General features: G+C 50.3%; 1 protein-coding gene across 1 annotated transcript in view; it reads right to left on the bottom strand.

Moving 5' to 3' along the window:
- The window catches only part of Gasp (Chitin binding Peritrophin-A domain-containing protein Gasp), a 49,839-nt gene extending 33,738 nt beyond the window's left edge, over positions 1–16,101 (bottom strand). The window contains exon 1 of the mRNA XM_077705855.1: positions 15,934–16,101. Coding sequence (XP_077561981.1) covers positions 15,934–16,039 — 106 coding nt within the window. The 5' untranslated portion in view covers positions 16,040–16,101. The remainder of the gene's footprint in view (positions 1–15,933) is intronic.
- Positions 16,102–16,441: the final 340 nt, after the last annotated feature.

The following is a 16,441-nucleotide window of genomic DNA, read 5'->3' as shown; positions in this document are numbered from 1 at the left end:
TGTAAAATATGGGGGCGGAATTCATTGCTTTGGTCCGTGCGTGTTGGCCTACTTCTGCTATAATGCTATGGACGCAGCGAAGCCTGGTTTCAAAGGTCACATAAAGACGTTTTAATGTACGTCATGGGATGTTTTTGATTCCTAGACGTTTTGCCATTATTTCGGAAGCAGTACCTTAAAACGTAAGAAATGTATAGCGCAAGTCCTCGTGCATTCTTTAAGTCATTTGTCTCTTTTTTTTTTTGCGCAATACATTTCTTAAGTATGGTCGACCAACTAGCTCAACAACGTACCTTATTGTACCTTAAAACCGCGACTAAGACTTCGCAACCAAACCGGGACGCAATGCGGAGAGGGGCGAGAGTGAGACACGGACGTCGTTTTCTAACAGGGCGCGGCTAAGCCCAGAGCTCGAGCGGGTTGAAACATCTTCCAGTGGCCTACCCGCACTGGAAGTCGTGAGCATAACTCGGCTTGGGAGCCAGAGGATCCGCGTGGTTATCGAGGCGGTGTTTTATCGAGCGTGTCTTTTTGCTCCTCGGAATGCATCCCAGCCCCCGCAGTGGCTTCCGCTCCTTCCGGCAAGAGGCGCGCGCTGCGCGTTCTGCCCTGAATAATTCATCGACAACGAGCAGAAAATCTCGGCCGGTCGCACGACTGCGACGCGCGCCTCGTGTGACCCGCACCCGCCGGTGCCGGCGCGACCGTGTCGCCTCCACGAGACCGGTCTTCCGCCGCGCGCCGCTTGTGTGTCTGCCTAAATGCCAGTAGCCCACGGCGAAGAGAGAAGTGTGGCGCCGCCGCTATACTTCACGCGCGGGCGCCCACGGTCGCTGCGCCTGAACGAGCCACGCACACGGAATCTGCGGGCCCGAGCCACTGGGGCCACCGATGCAGGCCGCCAATCTTGTCAGCGCAGACACGGAGGCTGGTTTGACAGAGCCCTGTGCTTTGCACCCTGGTGGCTTCCCTTGCTCTCGTTTTTTTCCGGGAAGAATGTGCGAACCCTCACGAAGAATATTTTGCCCGTCAAGGAGTTCGCCTCATGAGTGGGGTTAGAGTGACGCGAAGCCGAAGATCTACGAACCATTGGTGGACGTCTCGTTGTTCAAGCGAAGGCAGGCGGCGAAAGCAGTGCCGCCGAACTCCCTCTTCGATCACCCTAGTCTCCCGTTACCTGCCGCTTACGCAGAATCTACGCTGCGCCGGAGCCTGCTTGCACTGCCTCTATTGCTTGATCCACATAGTAGCTTCGGTGCGACAGCGCTGGCTCAGGAACCAAAAGCTTAAATCAGTCCTCCTGTAGGCGGCTTTTCTCTTGTGTTCCACTCCTTTTTGTCCCTTATTACGCATTTAAATGGATGCAGTGCTTATTTTTCAAACAATAAAGTATGAATGAAGGGTATGTACCGGCTGTGAGCCCAAGCTTGATAGGGCACTTTGAAAACGGCAGTTCCCAGCGTTTTTTGACGGGGGCGAAGGATAACAATGTCTATGAGATGCCATCGCATGCTTAAGAATGTGAAGTGGCGCAAACTACAGGAATTCAGATTTACGGTGCGCATTTGCCAACAAAAGTGGCAACTCTGTATTCGTTTTAGTTCGCGATTTAATTCACTATCTTGACCATGGTGCCAAAAGACGGCTCACTGCCACGTTGTCAGATCTCGCTTGTGCACAAGGTCACGTCACGTCCTATTCTCCCGGCGGCTCTGCCTCGCCTTCCTGCTGGCAGCTCCTGCCCACGTTTGCTGTTCTGCTCGCACCTCGCAAACAGTTAGCCCAAGCCGTGACCGTTGCCTTGTGTTGCAGAGCGTTCTCAGCTCCGAACTGTGTTTAAATACGTGCTTTACGCAGGCGTTCAGCAAACGATTAGTGCGATAAAATCCTGCTGCAGTTTTCAGGCGCTTTATTACAAGATTCCAAGGAATCATAACGGTGAGCTGGAAGGGAACGTTAACTGCGCTACGGCACGCCGTGCGTTTAGGATTTTCTGCCCGAACTGGCACTGTCTGTAGGTATCCAAGCCATAATTATGGGATACTATCTGCTGTGACAACAGCAGTGGGCAACATCCTGTTGATACCGCCGGGGGTGGCTAAAGCGCTGCGCTGTAGGTCACGAGGGAGGCTTTTCTGAATCGCTGCGTTGTTGTTTTGTGCTGTTCCATTGGGCTGAAAAGATTTGGCCGCCTGTCTTGAAGATGCCCAGGCGGTGAAAGTCCCTGTCTCCTTTTGTTTGGCAATCTTAGCGGTCGTCCTTAGCACACTATATGCCAACCTGGCGATTCGCAAAGCGCCCTCATCATGAAGGTCTCTGTCCGGAAGGGCCTCAGCACATCACAATGGAAGTCCTCGTTTGTTCCTTGCATCCATCACAAAATGTGCGGCCAGGGATGGAACCGAGGGAAGCAGGCGTAGAAAGACAATGGCTGCGGCGGATGCGGCACGCGCAACCTTCACTTTGGGTCCCGCTTCACGCTTACTAACAATCCGAAACTTACAGCAAGCACGCAAGCAAACGAGTGAGCGAGAGAGCAGGCGAACGCATCAGCGCCGCGAGCGGACCCCCGCGACAGAGAGGAGCACGGACAAGGAGCACGGGCAAATTGAAAGCGGGCAAGGAAACAAGCGAGCGAGTTAAGAATGTATGCGCACAAACTGGGGAGCTTGGGTACTAACAAAAGAACACATTTAATGCTCAAAATCCTGCGTCTCCAGTTCGCTGCCCCCGCGCGGCGAACGGCGTGGCTCACTGCGATTTCACGGAGGCCAGCCATTGGCCGGGCCAAGTGCCCACTTCAGTATGCATGCTGGGCGAACTTCGGCGCAATCGCCTCGAGACGTTTCTGTGCAGAAGAATGGGCGGCTATCCCGCTTCTTTTTGAATGGCCTGTGCACCCGCAATAACTCCAACAAGGACTTCAGGTCCAGCTTTCTCAGGTGTAACGGCTGTTGTCTTTAAGGTAACAACACTGAGGATATCCTTCTTTTTTGCGTTTCTTGGACTACATTTGCCTTGTCTCTCATAGTTGCACCCCGTGAAGGCTAAGTAACACTCACGCGTACCTCTTCTATAAGGCGGTGCTTGTCAATTAGGAGCCCCCGTAGATGCGGAAGGAGGTGGCTGCCTGTTATGCGGCCTTTCACCGGAAGCAGTTACTAGTGGTTGTGTCGATCACGCTCAAGTGTTGAGGTGGAAGCTTCTCCGGTGGCTGGTGCAAATCAAACTACAATATCCCTTTATTCGCAATCCAGGCATACCCTCTCACAAGATCGTGGGCGAGCAATTTGGCGTTCCCGTGAGCACGTTTCTTTCTCCTGTGTTACCTGCATGACGCGCTGGCCTTCTTTCGCATTAAAATAACACCGCCTGAGCGCAGCTGTCTCGGGCGGCCGCACAGGCGCACAGTACGAGCACCGTCTTTCTAAAGCGGATCGCACACGCGAGCCGGGCAAACATCTCAGACAGGGTGGGAATGGCTGGCAGTGGGAGGGCCGCCAGGGGGAAGCCAGAAACATTATGCCTTTGACGGCACGACCTTCCATAAATAGCCACGCGCACGATGTGCTGCTCCGACGGCAACGAGTGCGTTAGCATAAGAGGCAGCACAAGGCATCGGCAGCAGTGAGCGCCGTGGCTGCTTCGGGGTCATGCGCTGGGTCACACCGCCGTGGCACGCAATATGTGGGCCAACACCGCTTTCGCCCACTCCGAGAGAACCGGCCTAGTTGCGTGCAGCCGGCTCGGCAACAGTAGACCGCCGGCCATCCAGCGTCGTTTCTGTGAGTCTTTCCAGAAGGCCTGCTCGCACCCACACCCCTTCCGGAAAACCATCAAAGAGACTCCCGCCTGCACCGAAATGCGCATCGTCCTGTGGTTGGATCAGCAGGGCTCCGCTTAGATGCGGTGTCGCTAGCGTAGTCCACGCGGGGGGCGGCCAGTCCTTGCACGGCGCTTAAGGGTGCATGACATAGTCGGGGCGCCTGCTTCGAACGTTCATTCATGTGAGCGGGAAAGTGGCCTCACGAACTTTGCGCGACGCTTTTTTTAGGCATTCTCCGCTGCGTCTTAACGCACTTCGCAGCGGTAGCCGCTGGGGAGGAATAAGCAAACGGAGGAAAGGGAAAGGACCGAACGGGCAAGAGTGCAACGTTTCCGGCGTCCACTTTCCGTGTCACTGGGGCTAATTCGGCCGGGGACTATTTGCGAGAAAACAACTTTTACTGTTGCTGCTCTATCTTCCTTTTCTATAACTCCTAAGGATTCATATCGGGCGCTCGAAGAGACCATGACGACAACCTACATGTTGGGTTCACGAAAGCACTGCATACATTGACCAGACGAAAATGGTGCCCATTATAACATAAACTTCAAGGAGGGTGAAAACTTGTCTGGTGGCAACTGAGTAGCCAGCTTCTCGCCCTGCGCTATGACCTCACGGAGACCGTTTTGGGTGATTGGCGACCGCCCAGGCAGTCAGTGCCAAGAAACGCGCAATTGCAGTGGTGCCTCTCATTGCGTCTGTTCGAAGCACTTTAATAATTGCTGAGTTAAACCGGAATGCCTGTTTTAGTCACTTCTCTTATGACGTCACTTTTGATGTCGTGTAGCGAGAAATCTGAAAGTTTGCCAATATTGATTGATGGTGGTTTTTTTCGACGGGACGATCCTTCCGTGAAGAATGCAGTTGAGAGAGATTACATAGGCTATTTCTATCAAATAAAACAAGGTTGCCTTTTGCCTTACTGGTTCCCTTCAAACGCAGAAAGAGCAAATGGAGTAAGCGCGATGTGGTTAAGGAATCTGGAATAATTCACACCTTGCCATTGCTTTACGAAACACCGCAAAAACACAAAATCAAATATTTTTATCCCCCTCAGTGGAAGCAAACACGCATTATCGTGCCATGACCTGCAACGCATTTAACGAAACTTTTATCCTGCAGCCGGGCCAGAGATGGAGTACGCATTAGGAGCACTTATGAATCAAGCCGTATACCAACATTTAAGCCAATGATCACGATATAATCACCTGAATACCAACGAGCGCTGCAGGTCATAGTGAGCGCGATAGAGCAAAACTTAACGGACCACGAAAGCGGCATATGCAGTTTATTCCTCTCCCAGCGGCAGTCCACAAACTGTGGCATACGTGCGAGATCCATTATTTCTGATTTATTGCAAAAACACCACGCATGATGGCCGGCCTACTCTGCGGCCGAGAAATAAATCGAAATTTGTGCTCTCGTGGCCTGTAAACTTTTGGCCTTGACGGTGCATACACTCACACAAAGGACGTACGCCCAAGAGGCAGCAACCGCATTTGTGAACGAATAACCTTTGATCGGTGGAACGCTTACAGCAATAACCACCCGAAAGAGCAATTGCGACTTTACGGGCTTTTGGCCCGAAAAGCTCACACTTGGTAACACTTGGCCTAACTGCAGCCATAACTGTGGTTGATAAACTAGCACGCTATGTTATTGAATCGTGATTACTCTCTGTTCTCCGAAAAGTGAAATATGCCCGCCCCTCCCAGCCAGTGAATCTCTCCCTCTCGGATAGGCGCTGTTCTTTCTCGTTTTTACGCGCACTTGGCGTTCGACCACCGCCTAACCAGTAATAGATGCCCCGGTAGACGTACGCCCGGCAGACGTCAAAGCCTTTTGGTTAGCTTGGCTATTTTTGTTGGCATCAGGAGATTGGGCCGCCGCCACCTCCTGTCCTTTCGGAATTCTCGCCGGGAAATTACGAGGCGAACTCCTTTAACGGTGACCGTGCGCAAACGGCCCGCACGAGGATGTTTGCTTTGCAGTTGCGATCTCTCGGCCGTTTGCCCGTCGCGAGCCATTCTGGCACTCCTCGGGAGCCTCCCCCATTACCGGCCACGCGAAGTGCTAAAGGCTCTCACACTTTATTTTGATTGCATGTGGGTTCGCCCGGAAGGAAAGTGGAGTTGCAGGTATTGGGCGCCTCCGCGTTTTTTGCTGCCCTCCCGGTGGCACATTGGCAGTGTGCGCAGACGTAAAACTAGCCGAAAAACGCGCAGATTGGCGCCAACTGAGATAATAGTTTAGTACAGTGTCACAAAATAAGATCATTAGACCCGCATCATTAGCACCAATTAGACGAAAATCATTAAACGAGCATTAATCTTTACTGCGGCAATGCACGCAGAAAAGCTGGCTGTGTGTATCTGTGTAGCGTGATATGTAAACGACTTTCTATTGTATCAGCAGAGGGATCAAATGGGACGAATCCGCCATATACCTGAGGATAGCTAATTCGTTCTACATAGACGTCGGATCGCAGCTGTCGACATGCTGCTAAGACGGAGCCGCCAGGCTGACTCCGTACACGACGCTGCTCACTGAACGAAAGACCTTGCACTGCCCGAAGCACCACTTGTGACGTTTTCTGGGCACTCAACGACGGCGAGCTGGGGACCACACCCACTGTGTCTGCGTTAGCGGAGCTATGCTAATCTTTGCTGGCTATTCTGGTGTGTGCCGTCGTAACCTTGCTGGCGGCTCAAGTGTAGACTACAGGTTGTGCCTGTTCGCATCGCTGGAAATGAGATGCAATTTGAATGGCACCGTCATTTCTGTTGCCTTGGTCAGGCAGCACGACGTCCAACCATGATGGGCATTGCTTCAAGTCTACTTTGTTGTGCGCGAAGAACACATACGAAAAATGGCTTACAAATTCCGTTGTTCGACTTTGAAGCGCGCGCACAACATGTGTACCTGGTGTACGGTGTACATCTGGTGTACGGTTAATCCATTTCCTTGCGGCCGATCAGCTGCTGTTTCTACATTAGGTGTACCCGATTTGTTCTTTGTAATACATGCTTGCGAATGGTCTATAGTGGTTCTGCCCCATGGTGGGGTCCGCATGAATAGAGTTCTCATCTAAAAGGACTAATGGGGCTTCAGGTCTGAGGACGACGCTACCCCAAAAATGTCTGCCACTAAAAAATCCCATGACGGTAACGTTGTTTGTGCTTCTCGAGTTCAGTTGCACTCGAAGCTGTCAAAGGAAAGAGTGCTAAAGGGTCCTAAGAAGCTGATTCCACTTTGGCCGAACCTGGACAGACTGAAGGTGAAAAAACCAGCGAAATAGACGGAAGACGTAGAAGAAACGAGACAACACACACGCTGGACTAGCAACTGAAAATTTAATTGAAAAACAGAAAAAACCAGAGAACGACCAAGCCTACGCATGCGCAACAAGTACGCACGTTATGATAAAACGCTATCGAAATACACTTTTTTCCGCTCAGCTTCTGTTTTTCAATTAAATTTTCAGTTGCTAGTCCAGCGTGTGTGTTGTCTCGTCTCTTCTACGTCTTCCGTCTATTTCGCTGGTTTTTTCACCTTCAAAATGTACCAACTGGCCCAGCAAGCTGCACTTCTTCTGGACAGACTGCATTAAGCAGGTTAGCGGACTCTAGCAGCGCGGGAAGCTGTGGTAGCGGCAAGCATAGTGCCGTTGGGAGCTTCGACCAACAACAGCTTTTCTGGAAGTACCCAGAGGCTTGCTGTGATAGCAGCCATGGGAGGCGCTGCTTGTAAAGCAAACGGTCGTAGAACAAAAACCGCGCCATGCTCTTAAGTTCTCAAAAGCAGCGCGGGGATATTTGTTGCACTCACATTGCAGAGCACGCTCATCTCGTGCTCATTGACCTAGTAAGTTTGCTTTCTACTTTCCGCAGCAGTGGAAGCAAAATAAGACGGCCGAGTAGTGCGCTCTCCCCGACCATCGCTCGCGTCGCCGGGCAGGTGACCCAAGGGCCCCACAGTGGGTCACTGAACGTTCTTTCTGCATGCAGGGCCGCCTGGTGCAAGGCATGCTGGGAGCGAAATGCGAAGAGGCGGCGGCCGAGTGGCCCAGTCGCTTCTTTGGGGTCCACTGTCGTTCACACGCTAACGGCAACAGCAGCTGACTAGTTTGGTGGAGACGCCGACGGGAACGGCCTCGGTGGATCTGATCTGACGGCACGTATCGAGTAGCAGCGCGGAATGGCGCTTCTCTACGTCAAAATATATAGGGTCTCTGGCGATGCTACATTGGAGAAACATCAGCCTTTGTATTGGTAATAGGAAGAGATTCAAGTAAAGCTCTGTTGTGTTTCTTACAAAATGATACTATGATCCCAGATAGCTGAAAATTGAGGACTGGCATAACTCATTGATTGATTTATTGTGGGGTTTCACGCGCCGACGCTGCAAAGGCGACGATTCGCGCCATAGTTGATGGCTCCGGATTAATTTCGACCACCTGGGGATTGTTAGCGTGCGCCGAAATCTCGAACACGCGGGCGCTGTCGCTTTTCGCCTCCATCAAAAAAGCGACCCGTCGGCTGTGGGTAGAGACGTAATTGTCCAACAACTATTCCAGAAGGCAGATTATCGGCAGGGGCAGTTATGCGCTTCTCGCCTCCATCAGAATACCGGCAGCGGACAGTTCTGGTAGCCCCTTAGGGCTCGGCGGGCACGGAGATGCGTTTAGAGAAGGGGCGGTAACTATTTCAACGCCGAATGTGGGATTAGGTTGATCTACAATCAGTGTGAGGCTGTCGCCTGCCTCCGCATATCCGAACCAAGTTGCGCCTACTACGCCGGCCACAAAACCGAGCGATCAGTCAATGCGATACGAATCGTTATATAACAGCCCGGTGCCCTTAGGCCTCTGTTAGGCTTTGTATGTAGCCATTCTAAACACTCGCCAGGATAGGGTAAGTCGCACCGCCTTTTTGTGCTTAAATTTTCGCCTTAACCAGATTATGCTACTTAACCTGTTTAAGGAAACTGCAGTCGCTGCAGTCTTTACAGTATTGACTTAGCACAGCTGGACATGACATATCGGCTGACGATTTTTCAAAAGGCACACCAATGGTGGCTGTGCGTGGCGTTTCGGGCAAATTCAACACTGCACACACCAACAGCCACTAAAAAGCAATTATTGTTCAAAGTTGATGTCGCATTTGCACATTCAAAAATCCCCACAGATATACAGTGGTATTGCGGAACCTGAACTGCAACAACTACACGTGAAAGCGATTGACCTTGACTTGCACTGAGGCACTGAAGTACCTTCCCCGTCGGACAGCTGCTGATTTGTTGAATTTTGAGCTGGGCATAAGCGGTTATCCTTGAGCGGTTGTAATGTATCTGCGTAGCCTCCAAACTTTCGCGTGAAAATGTGTTTAGGCTTACTTAAAGCTGCGAAGTTCGCGAAAAATGATCCGCCTTATGTCCGACTGACATTGGAATGATGAATACCGACTTATGGCGCGAAGGCTACAGTACAATCCGAAACACATAAAACAGTCTGAGAAGGGGCTGTCAGCGATAGTCTATCATTTGTGTCCTAAGAGGTTTTATGATCCGCATGAAAACTGCCTTGAATATGGCGAGACGGCAAATATGCTGTCCTTCTAGAAACCGCAACCTCACGAGGTCACCACCTCACGGTCGCTGCCTCGATTACAAATGTACCTGAGGTTAAACATGACCTGCGGCTGATCTGTGACGGTCAGGGGCGGCGTTGTGCTGCATGAATAATGACGGAGTGTTTCGGCATGACTGCTAGGCTGCGAGTTAGTGGTTGTGCTAAATTAGGATCAGTTTTCGTTGAAGTGATCCTGAAAGGTATCCTTGAGAGTGACTGCGAATCACATTTCCAGGCTTTTGAGCTGTTAGCATACATGGCTAAATAAAACTTACTTTGAAAACCCGCCCCTTAAATTCACTTGTCAAGGCGTAGCCGTAGTTACACAAACTACTTTGATGAACACTAAAAACTGCACCTCCGATTTCAGAGTGACATGAACTCATTATGGTTTTCCTTGCTCCAAATACTGATCGCTTCGGTTTGTATTTCACCTGAAATATTTAAGGGCAAAGAATGCTGTCGAGCGTTTAGAACACTCAGCAAGAAGGGCGGAAAAGATTGCCCTCAGATTCCGGGGTCAGCACCCTCCCCGCGTAAATATCAGCAACCAGTTAGGCGTCCGTTTTATATTATCCCACAAGACGGCTGTGCATTGAGCCAGGCTCAGTAAAGGCGACAATCAGTGGTTGTGTGGCAATGGGGCTGAGGCGGTGCCGAAGATCGGTGGTGTTCAGGGATCGCTGATATGAGTAGCCTCGGCAGGCTGAAAACGTTATATACAACCAGAAAACTAATCTGACGCACTACAGTTGCACATCCGGAATGCCACATAAAGCCGACGCAAAAGAAAAAAAACTGTTAACTTCACCCAGGGTTATGATATAGTTATTGCAATTCATAAATTGCAAGAGATCTCACAAGGTTTGTCTACAAAGCAACAGCTTTGTGTGATTAAAATAATTTTAAAGTGTATGGACAGACACACGTGTTTTGCAATAGCCCGGGACTTGGCATTTGTGCAGGCGTACTTTCACGCACAAAGCAGGAGGACGCTTACATCCATCCTGCATAAAAAAGGAAGAGTACGCGACACGTTTGATTATATGATGTAACGCTCAACGGAAGTCAGCCCCTTGAGTATATGAACCTGCAAAATTCTTCTCGGTAACGGTAGCAGTAATATACATAGTAGTATCAATAAGTAGTGGCAGTAGTAATAATAATGACAATAACCGCAACCTCACGAAAATAACTGCTCGCTTACCATCATAAATTCTATGGCTGTCAACATAACTGCCCGGGAAGTGGTCCTAGGAGCATTAATGAGCCGGCAGGTCGATTGCACTTGATTACTTAATACAACCCATGCTACACAAGAGCGATCCATCCCCTAAGGGCTGAAAAGTATGCGCGAAGCCCATACCTAGCTCAACAGGCCCGCAACATTTTGGACGCACAGGGGTAAAATCAAATATGGGCTATTAAAGTTGTTTCGAAAATTTCCAAAGTGCTGGGTTGACTAGTAGCGTAAAAAACAAGGCTCAAAAACAGCGTTGAATGCTCCGTGGAATCGCCGTCCGAATAACGTGTACGTTTTATGTTTTTCGAATAAAAACACGCCCATTCAATGCGAATAAACATCTAGACATTGCATGTCATCGTAACGGAAAGTCACAAAGACAAACGTATTTCAAGGAAAATATATTTTGCAGTTGATTGATTGATTATATAGGTATAAAGCGCCGACGCTACTCAGGCGATGAGGCGCGCCGTAGTGGAGGGCTCCGAATTAATTTTGGTCCCCTGGGGATCTTTAACGGGCGCCGAAATCTCGTACACACGGGCGTTTTTGCTTTTCCGCCTCCATCATAAAAGCGGCGGCCTTGGTCGGGAATCGAACCTGCGTCCTTGTTCTCAGCAGCAGAACGCTTTAGCCACTGAGCCAGCGCAGCGCGTTATCTTTGCCGGTGACGACGACAGATACTCAACAGACGGAAATATGAATACAGGCGGCCGGGCCAAAACCGTTATTCATAAACGTGGGCCTCCTCGTACTCGATGTCAGTCGGCGACAGCCGGCGCAAACAAGCCTAAATCGGTGCAATTAGCCGAGGCTCCTCGTGCCACTATCCCTCTTCCTGCACACCTCGCGGTTGCGCAATTCCTGGCCCGCTGCCAGACGCGCAAGATACCGTCGCAGGTATTGGAAAGTCGCAAACTTCCGGCATTAATAACAAATTACACTAATCGCCATTTTGATTCCGGAACTGTATGGTGCTACGTTGCTCAGTGAAATGACAGAACGATTCGTCAAAGCGCATGTTGTCACCTCTTTGGAGCTAGATATCTGTGCTTCCTTAGCGGAAGCTGCTGCTAGCCATTGTATCCGATGGCACAAAAATATCAGCAGAACTTCATGCGATTCGAGTGTGTTTGCACTGATTTCCCGAAGGCAGTGTAAGCATGGGCCGTTCAGGTAGAGTGCGAGAATAATGGAAAGCTCATGACGTCCCACCGTTGCCGCTGAACGGAAAAATGTACACGGAACGCGATGCTTTAAACCTTTCCTTAGCGGTAGCCAGATAAAAAAAAACATGCGCATTAATGCCTTCCCTTCAACGTTCTGATGAATAAGTGTGGTGAGCGCTGTGGTATGATTTATTTGTACGGAACTTAAAAACAATGGTCTGACGATACGTGAGCTCGGGAGTCTCAATAACTCTGCTAGAAATGGAGCATTATTAGGCCAGTGAAGTAAATGTCGCTATTTATAATTATATAAGTAACATATATAACTTATATTACTTATATAAGTAATTACTCTGCTGGAGCGAAGTATACTTAGGGATTGAAGATAATCCGAAATGGGGGCATGCTGCATTGGTAGGTCTGCCAAATCGACTGAAAATAACGGTATCTCCATTTAGCACGAGAAATATTTACGGCGCCTTCAAAATGGCGATAAAGTGCAGAGGACTCGCGCCCACTCTTTTGTCACTGCCAGGGTGATGACTGGGAACGTCCGTCTTTGGGCTTGGGTTTTGTGTCAGGTCCCGGATCCTTGGACACCAATGGCCTCGATTATGCCACAAGTATTCTTGTCTCAGAGGCAGTGTGACGAGAAATCTGAGGGGACGCTTTCGCGTACACTCATCTTCTCGCAGGCTCAAGGAGTGGGCGATCGTGTGCCCTTAAGGGGACCCCGGTAGCATCTGCACCGGATGCTTCTTGTAGCCTGTCATCCGCTGTTCCGCTTTCTCTGGCGGCGGTCCGTGGTTTAATCCGACGTGCGCCGTGCCAGGCGTTTGAATTCCGCTGAAGCTTTCGCAGGTTCTTGCTCGAAGTAGGACCTTTTTTTTTGTCAGCAATCAAGCCGACTGAACCACATTTCAAGCGTCTTCATTGCCTCTTCTAGAACCAATGCCGAAGTTTCCTGAAGTTTGTGCATTTTTCTGACGTATGCAAATTATGACAACAAAAATTGCCGACAAGTAGTTGTAAGATCAGAGTTAGTCCTGCTTAATTATTAAAATTATCCTGATGACTATGGTTTCACATGGTACCGCAACAAATAAATAACTCCCCTGCCAAAAAAGAGAGACAAAGAAACCGGCATGGGCATAGACCTCATTTTAAGAAAACAATCATGGAGTTCAAAACGAAAATCTCTGTGTATATATGTACATGCTCGGCGTGTTATGGTATACTTAAAATTTATAATAGGAAAAATCAACAGAACGTCCCCACTTTTAGAAAAACCTGAATAGAAAACCCAGCCAGCGGCAATTCAAAGACGTCGCCACCAAGACTTGCGGTTCGAGGAAAAGGCATGCAGTTTACCTCTACGCGGTTTATAGCAGATGCTCTTCTGACCAGCCGAAAAGAAGCCGCGGTGACAGCTAGACGTCCAGGCAACCCTGAACCCTGAGCACGCGAAAAAGGTTCCGCCACAATTCAACTGTCTGCGCGTTCAGCTCTGTGCGTGAATTCGCGATAACGCCTACAATTTTTTACAACCTTCTGACTGCTCACGGGCTAATAAGCATCATTATCAGTCATCGTTTTAATTCTGCCCCACGCAAGTCAGGCGTAAGCAGCAGAAATGTTACAAAAAAGTTGCACGTTCTAGAACACTCAACAGGCAACAACGAAGAGAACACATGATTTGACATTCCCGGATCTTTTTGCCATAGTGTTGTCACAGTCGATGCCGATCGCCACATGTCATAGCATAGACCGCCCTAGCACACATCAGTATTGCGCAGCATGTTCCTGTAGGCCCTCATTCTGCGTGCAGATGCGGCGCCGTTACGGATGCGTGGTGTCACGCGTGGGCGCAGTGCTCAGCGTTACCGGGTTATTCGCACCGAGTCTGGCAGCTGCCACCCTCGTGCGTAGCAGATTGCTGATTTCGATTGATTGTAGGGTTTCATGCCCCGACGCAATGCAGGCGATGAGGCGCGCCGTAGTGGAGGGCTCCGGATTAATTTTGACCACCTGCAGGGGATCTGTAAGTGCGCAGAAATCCCGATAGCCCGGGCGTTTTCGCTTTTCGGCTCCATGAGAAAAGGGGCCGCCGCGGCTGGGAGTCGAACCCGCGACCTCGTGTTCAGCAGCGCAATGCCTTAGCCACTGAGCCACCGCGGTGGGTAGCACGTAGCACAGTGAATTCTTTCTGTCGGCAGCCTCCTCGTGTGTTTGAAATGGCCGGGCAAGGGAATGTCGCTCTTTAGTCAGGGCACATACGAGACAAGTACTTCGCAGGCTAGAGACACTACACAGCGCTGTGTAATGTTCCTGCTCTCCTAAAGCCTAGTCTCGCATAAGCCATGATTTGTTGCAAAAATGACTAATGAAAAAATATTTATGACCGAGAAGATAGAAAGTTGCAGAATAAGCAGATGCCGACATTTATGTAAAAAACGGGTCAGGGCACGCACACCCAAATGAATAGAAGCCTGACGCGTAAAGAAGGTGACAAAAAAAAACATGCGACACATCAGATATGATGCCGGAGAGAAAAGAATATGCAAACAGGAAGTTATAAACTTAAATACCCAAGTAAAGAAAACTGTCTACGCACCTTTAAGCGGCGACCGTTCGTAGAAGGAACATTAAGTAATATAGGGCAAGTGTGCCCCTCTTTTGTGCTAAACAGGCGGCCTTTGTGCTGATTCAGTAGCAGTAGTACTGAGCCTCTGGCAGAGGGAAAGGAATATACAGAGCTAATTTCCAAGCAAAGCATGGGTACTTAGGCTCTATGTATTTTAGGCTACTACTTAAGCTCATATACCTTGCCACCCTCGTAGCAAAGTTATTAAATGCTACAAATACATAAAAGTAAATCTACGTAATACGAAGTACTTTTTGTTCGATATGAAGCCTATATGAATTGCTTCGCGCCTGAGAAGACTTCGAGCACAACACTGCCATGACCGGACAGGTGATGTTCTGCATGAAAATCCACAGAGGAATGCCAACAGGAGCACTGACGTAACCAGACCACACGTAGAGATAATTACGAAAAGCCTGCTCGTTTACATGCAAATCAACCAGCCAGCTCTGGCAAGTTGATGGAGCTGTGTTTTATGCTTCATGATAAGCGGCGTTTCCGCACTGCACACTGATGAACAGTAGACGATCCTTCGAACCGCTTGCCTAAAATTGTACAGTACAGTTCAATAAAAGTCAATACAGTTCAGTGTACAGCCCGGTACATGCTTCAGGGCTTGGCCCTTACAGCGCAAGTTTCATCCCATCCGCAATGATACCTGCGATACGTACATGAATGAGTGAATTCCACCAACGCGCATGATAACGTTATAACAAGGTTGCTCGGCAAAATCACCAGAATGCCCAAATGCAGTCCCTCCCTTCTCGGAGACGTCTTTCTTAAAGATGGACGTCTCAGAGATAGCGAGAGACTGCCATGCATTGGAACGTGTAACTACCACCATTACATTATATACCAGCACGTTTGCACACTGCCTGCGGACACCCATCGCTGGGACCTCGCCCCTTGCTAAATACTCGTTGGTTTGTACCCAGGACTAAGTCAATGCATATTCCAAAACCGACCCCTTTCCTAGGTAGCTTATCCGTAGTCGCCAAGCGTTAAGTCGACTCGAGGATCCCCATGCACGGCTATGCTTGGCTCGTTTTGAAGTCCATTCCATCATTTCCCCCTAAATCGATCATAATGAAATGATTGCTTTATTCCAAACCATCCACGCTTGCCCTTAGAGAAGAAGGTACTAATCTGGGGGACGAGTCCGCTAGTCCATAAAGTGGAGCTGACTGAGGACGCACTGTAGAAATGGCACGCATCTTGAAGAGTGATACATTGCCTCTCCGAAATCCGCCACGACTGTGCGGAATCAACGGCGGCGAAGGGCGGTGACGAGGAATGTCTTGGGCAGCGCGAGAGAAAGCTGCCTGCAAGCGTTCCTCGCACACTGGCCAGTGGCTGTGCCACCCGAGGAGGCAGCTGCCACGGCGACGCTGCCGGTCACACAATGGCGTCGCGACGACTCACCGTAGGCGGCTAGGAGCAGGCAGAGGAGCGCGAGCAGCTGCATGGCAGGTCGGGTGGCGTCAGGGCGTAAGTGTACGCGGCGCCGCGCTGCTGGCCGCCTTTTCATACCGGTTCACTTTCCGACTTAGCCTCAAAACCAGGACAGCGCCGCCTCGAGGGGCCGGTCACGTTCGCCCCCACACGCTCGTTTTTCCCGCTCCCCAGGAATGCCACCGCAGTGGCCGAAAGGAGCTTCGTCGCAACGTTACGAGGCAGCCAGTGATCAGGCCCCGCGATAACGCGTCGGCGGACGGCCCTCGGGCAACGGAACCCCCTCAGCTGCCACCTTGGCCACGCAGGATGCGCCAGCCCGGAACGCACGTGGGCTGACGCTGGGCGGATGACGCATCAATCCTGGCACATCCACGCGTCTCTCGAACCCGGCACCGCAGACGTTTTCTGCCGTTCCGGGAGTAGGAAGTGCTTCCATCAATTTCGTCGTCATCGTCTTCGGTTGTCCTCTCGAGGA

The sequence above is a fragment of the Haemaphysalis longicornis genome, unplaced genomic scaffold (assembly GCF_048455015.1).
Source record: "Haemaphysalis longicornis isolate Haplotype H1 unplaced genomic scaffold, Haemaphysalis longicornis Haplotype H1 scaffold_1, whole genome shotgun sequence".
In the NCBI taxonomy this organism is placed as follows: Eukaryota; Metazoa; Arthropoda; class Arachnida; order Ixodida; family Ixodidae; genus Haemaphysalis; species Haemaphysalis longicornis.
Note: the sequence above shows the minus strand (reverse complement) of the source record. Positions and strands in the feature narration are given on the sequence as shown.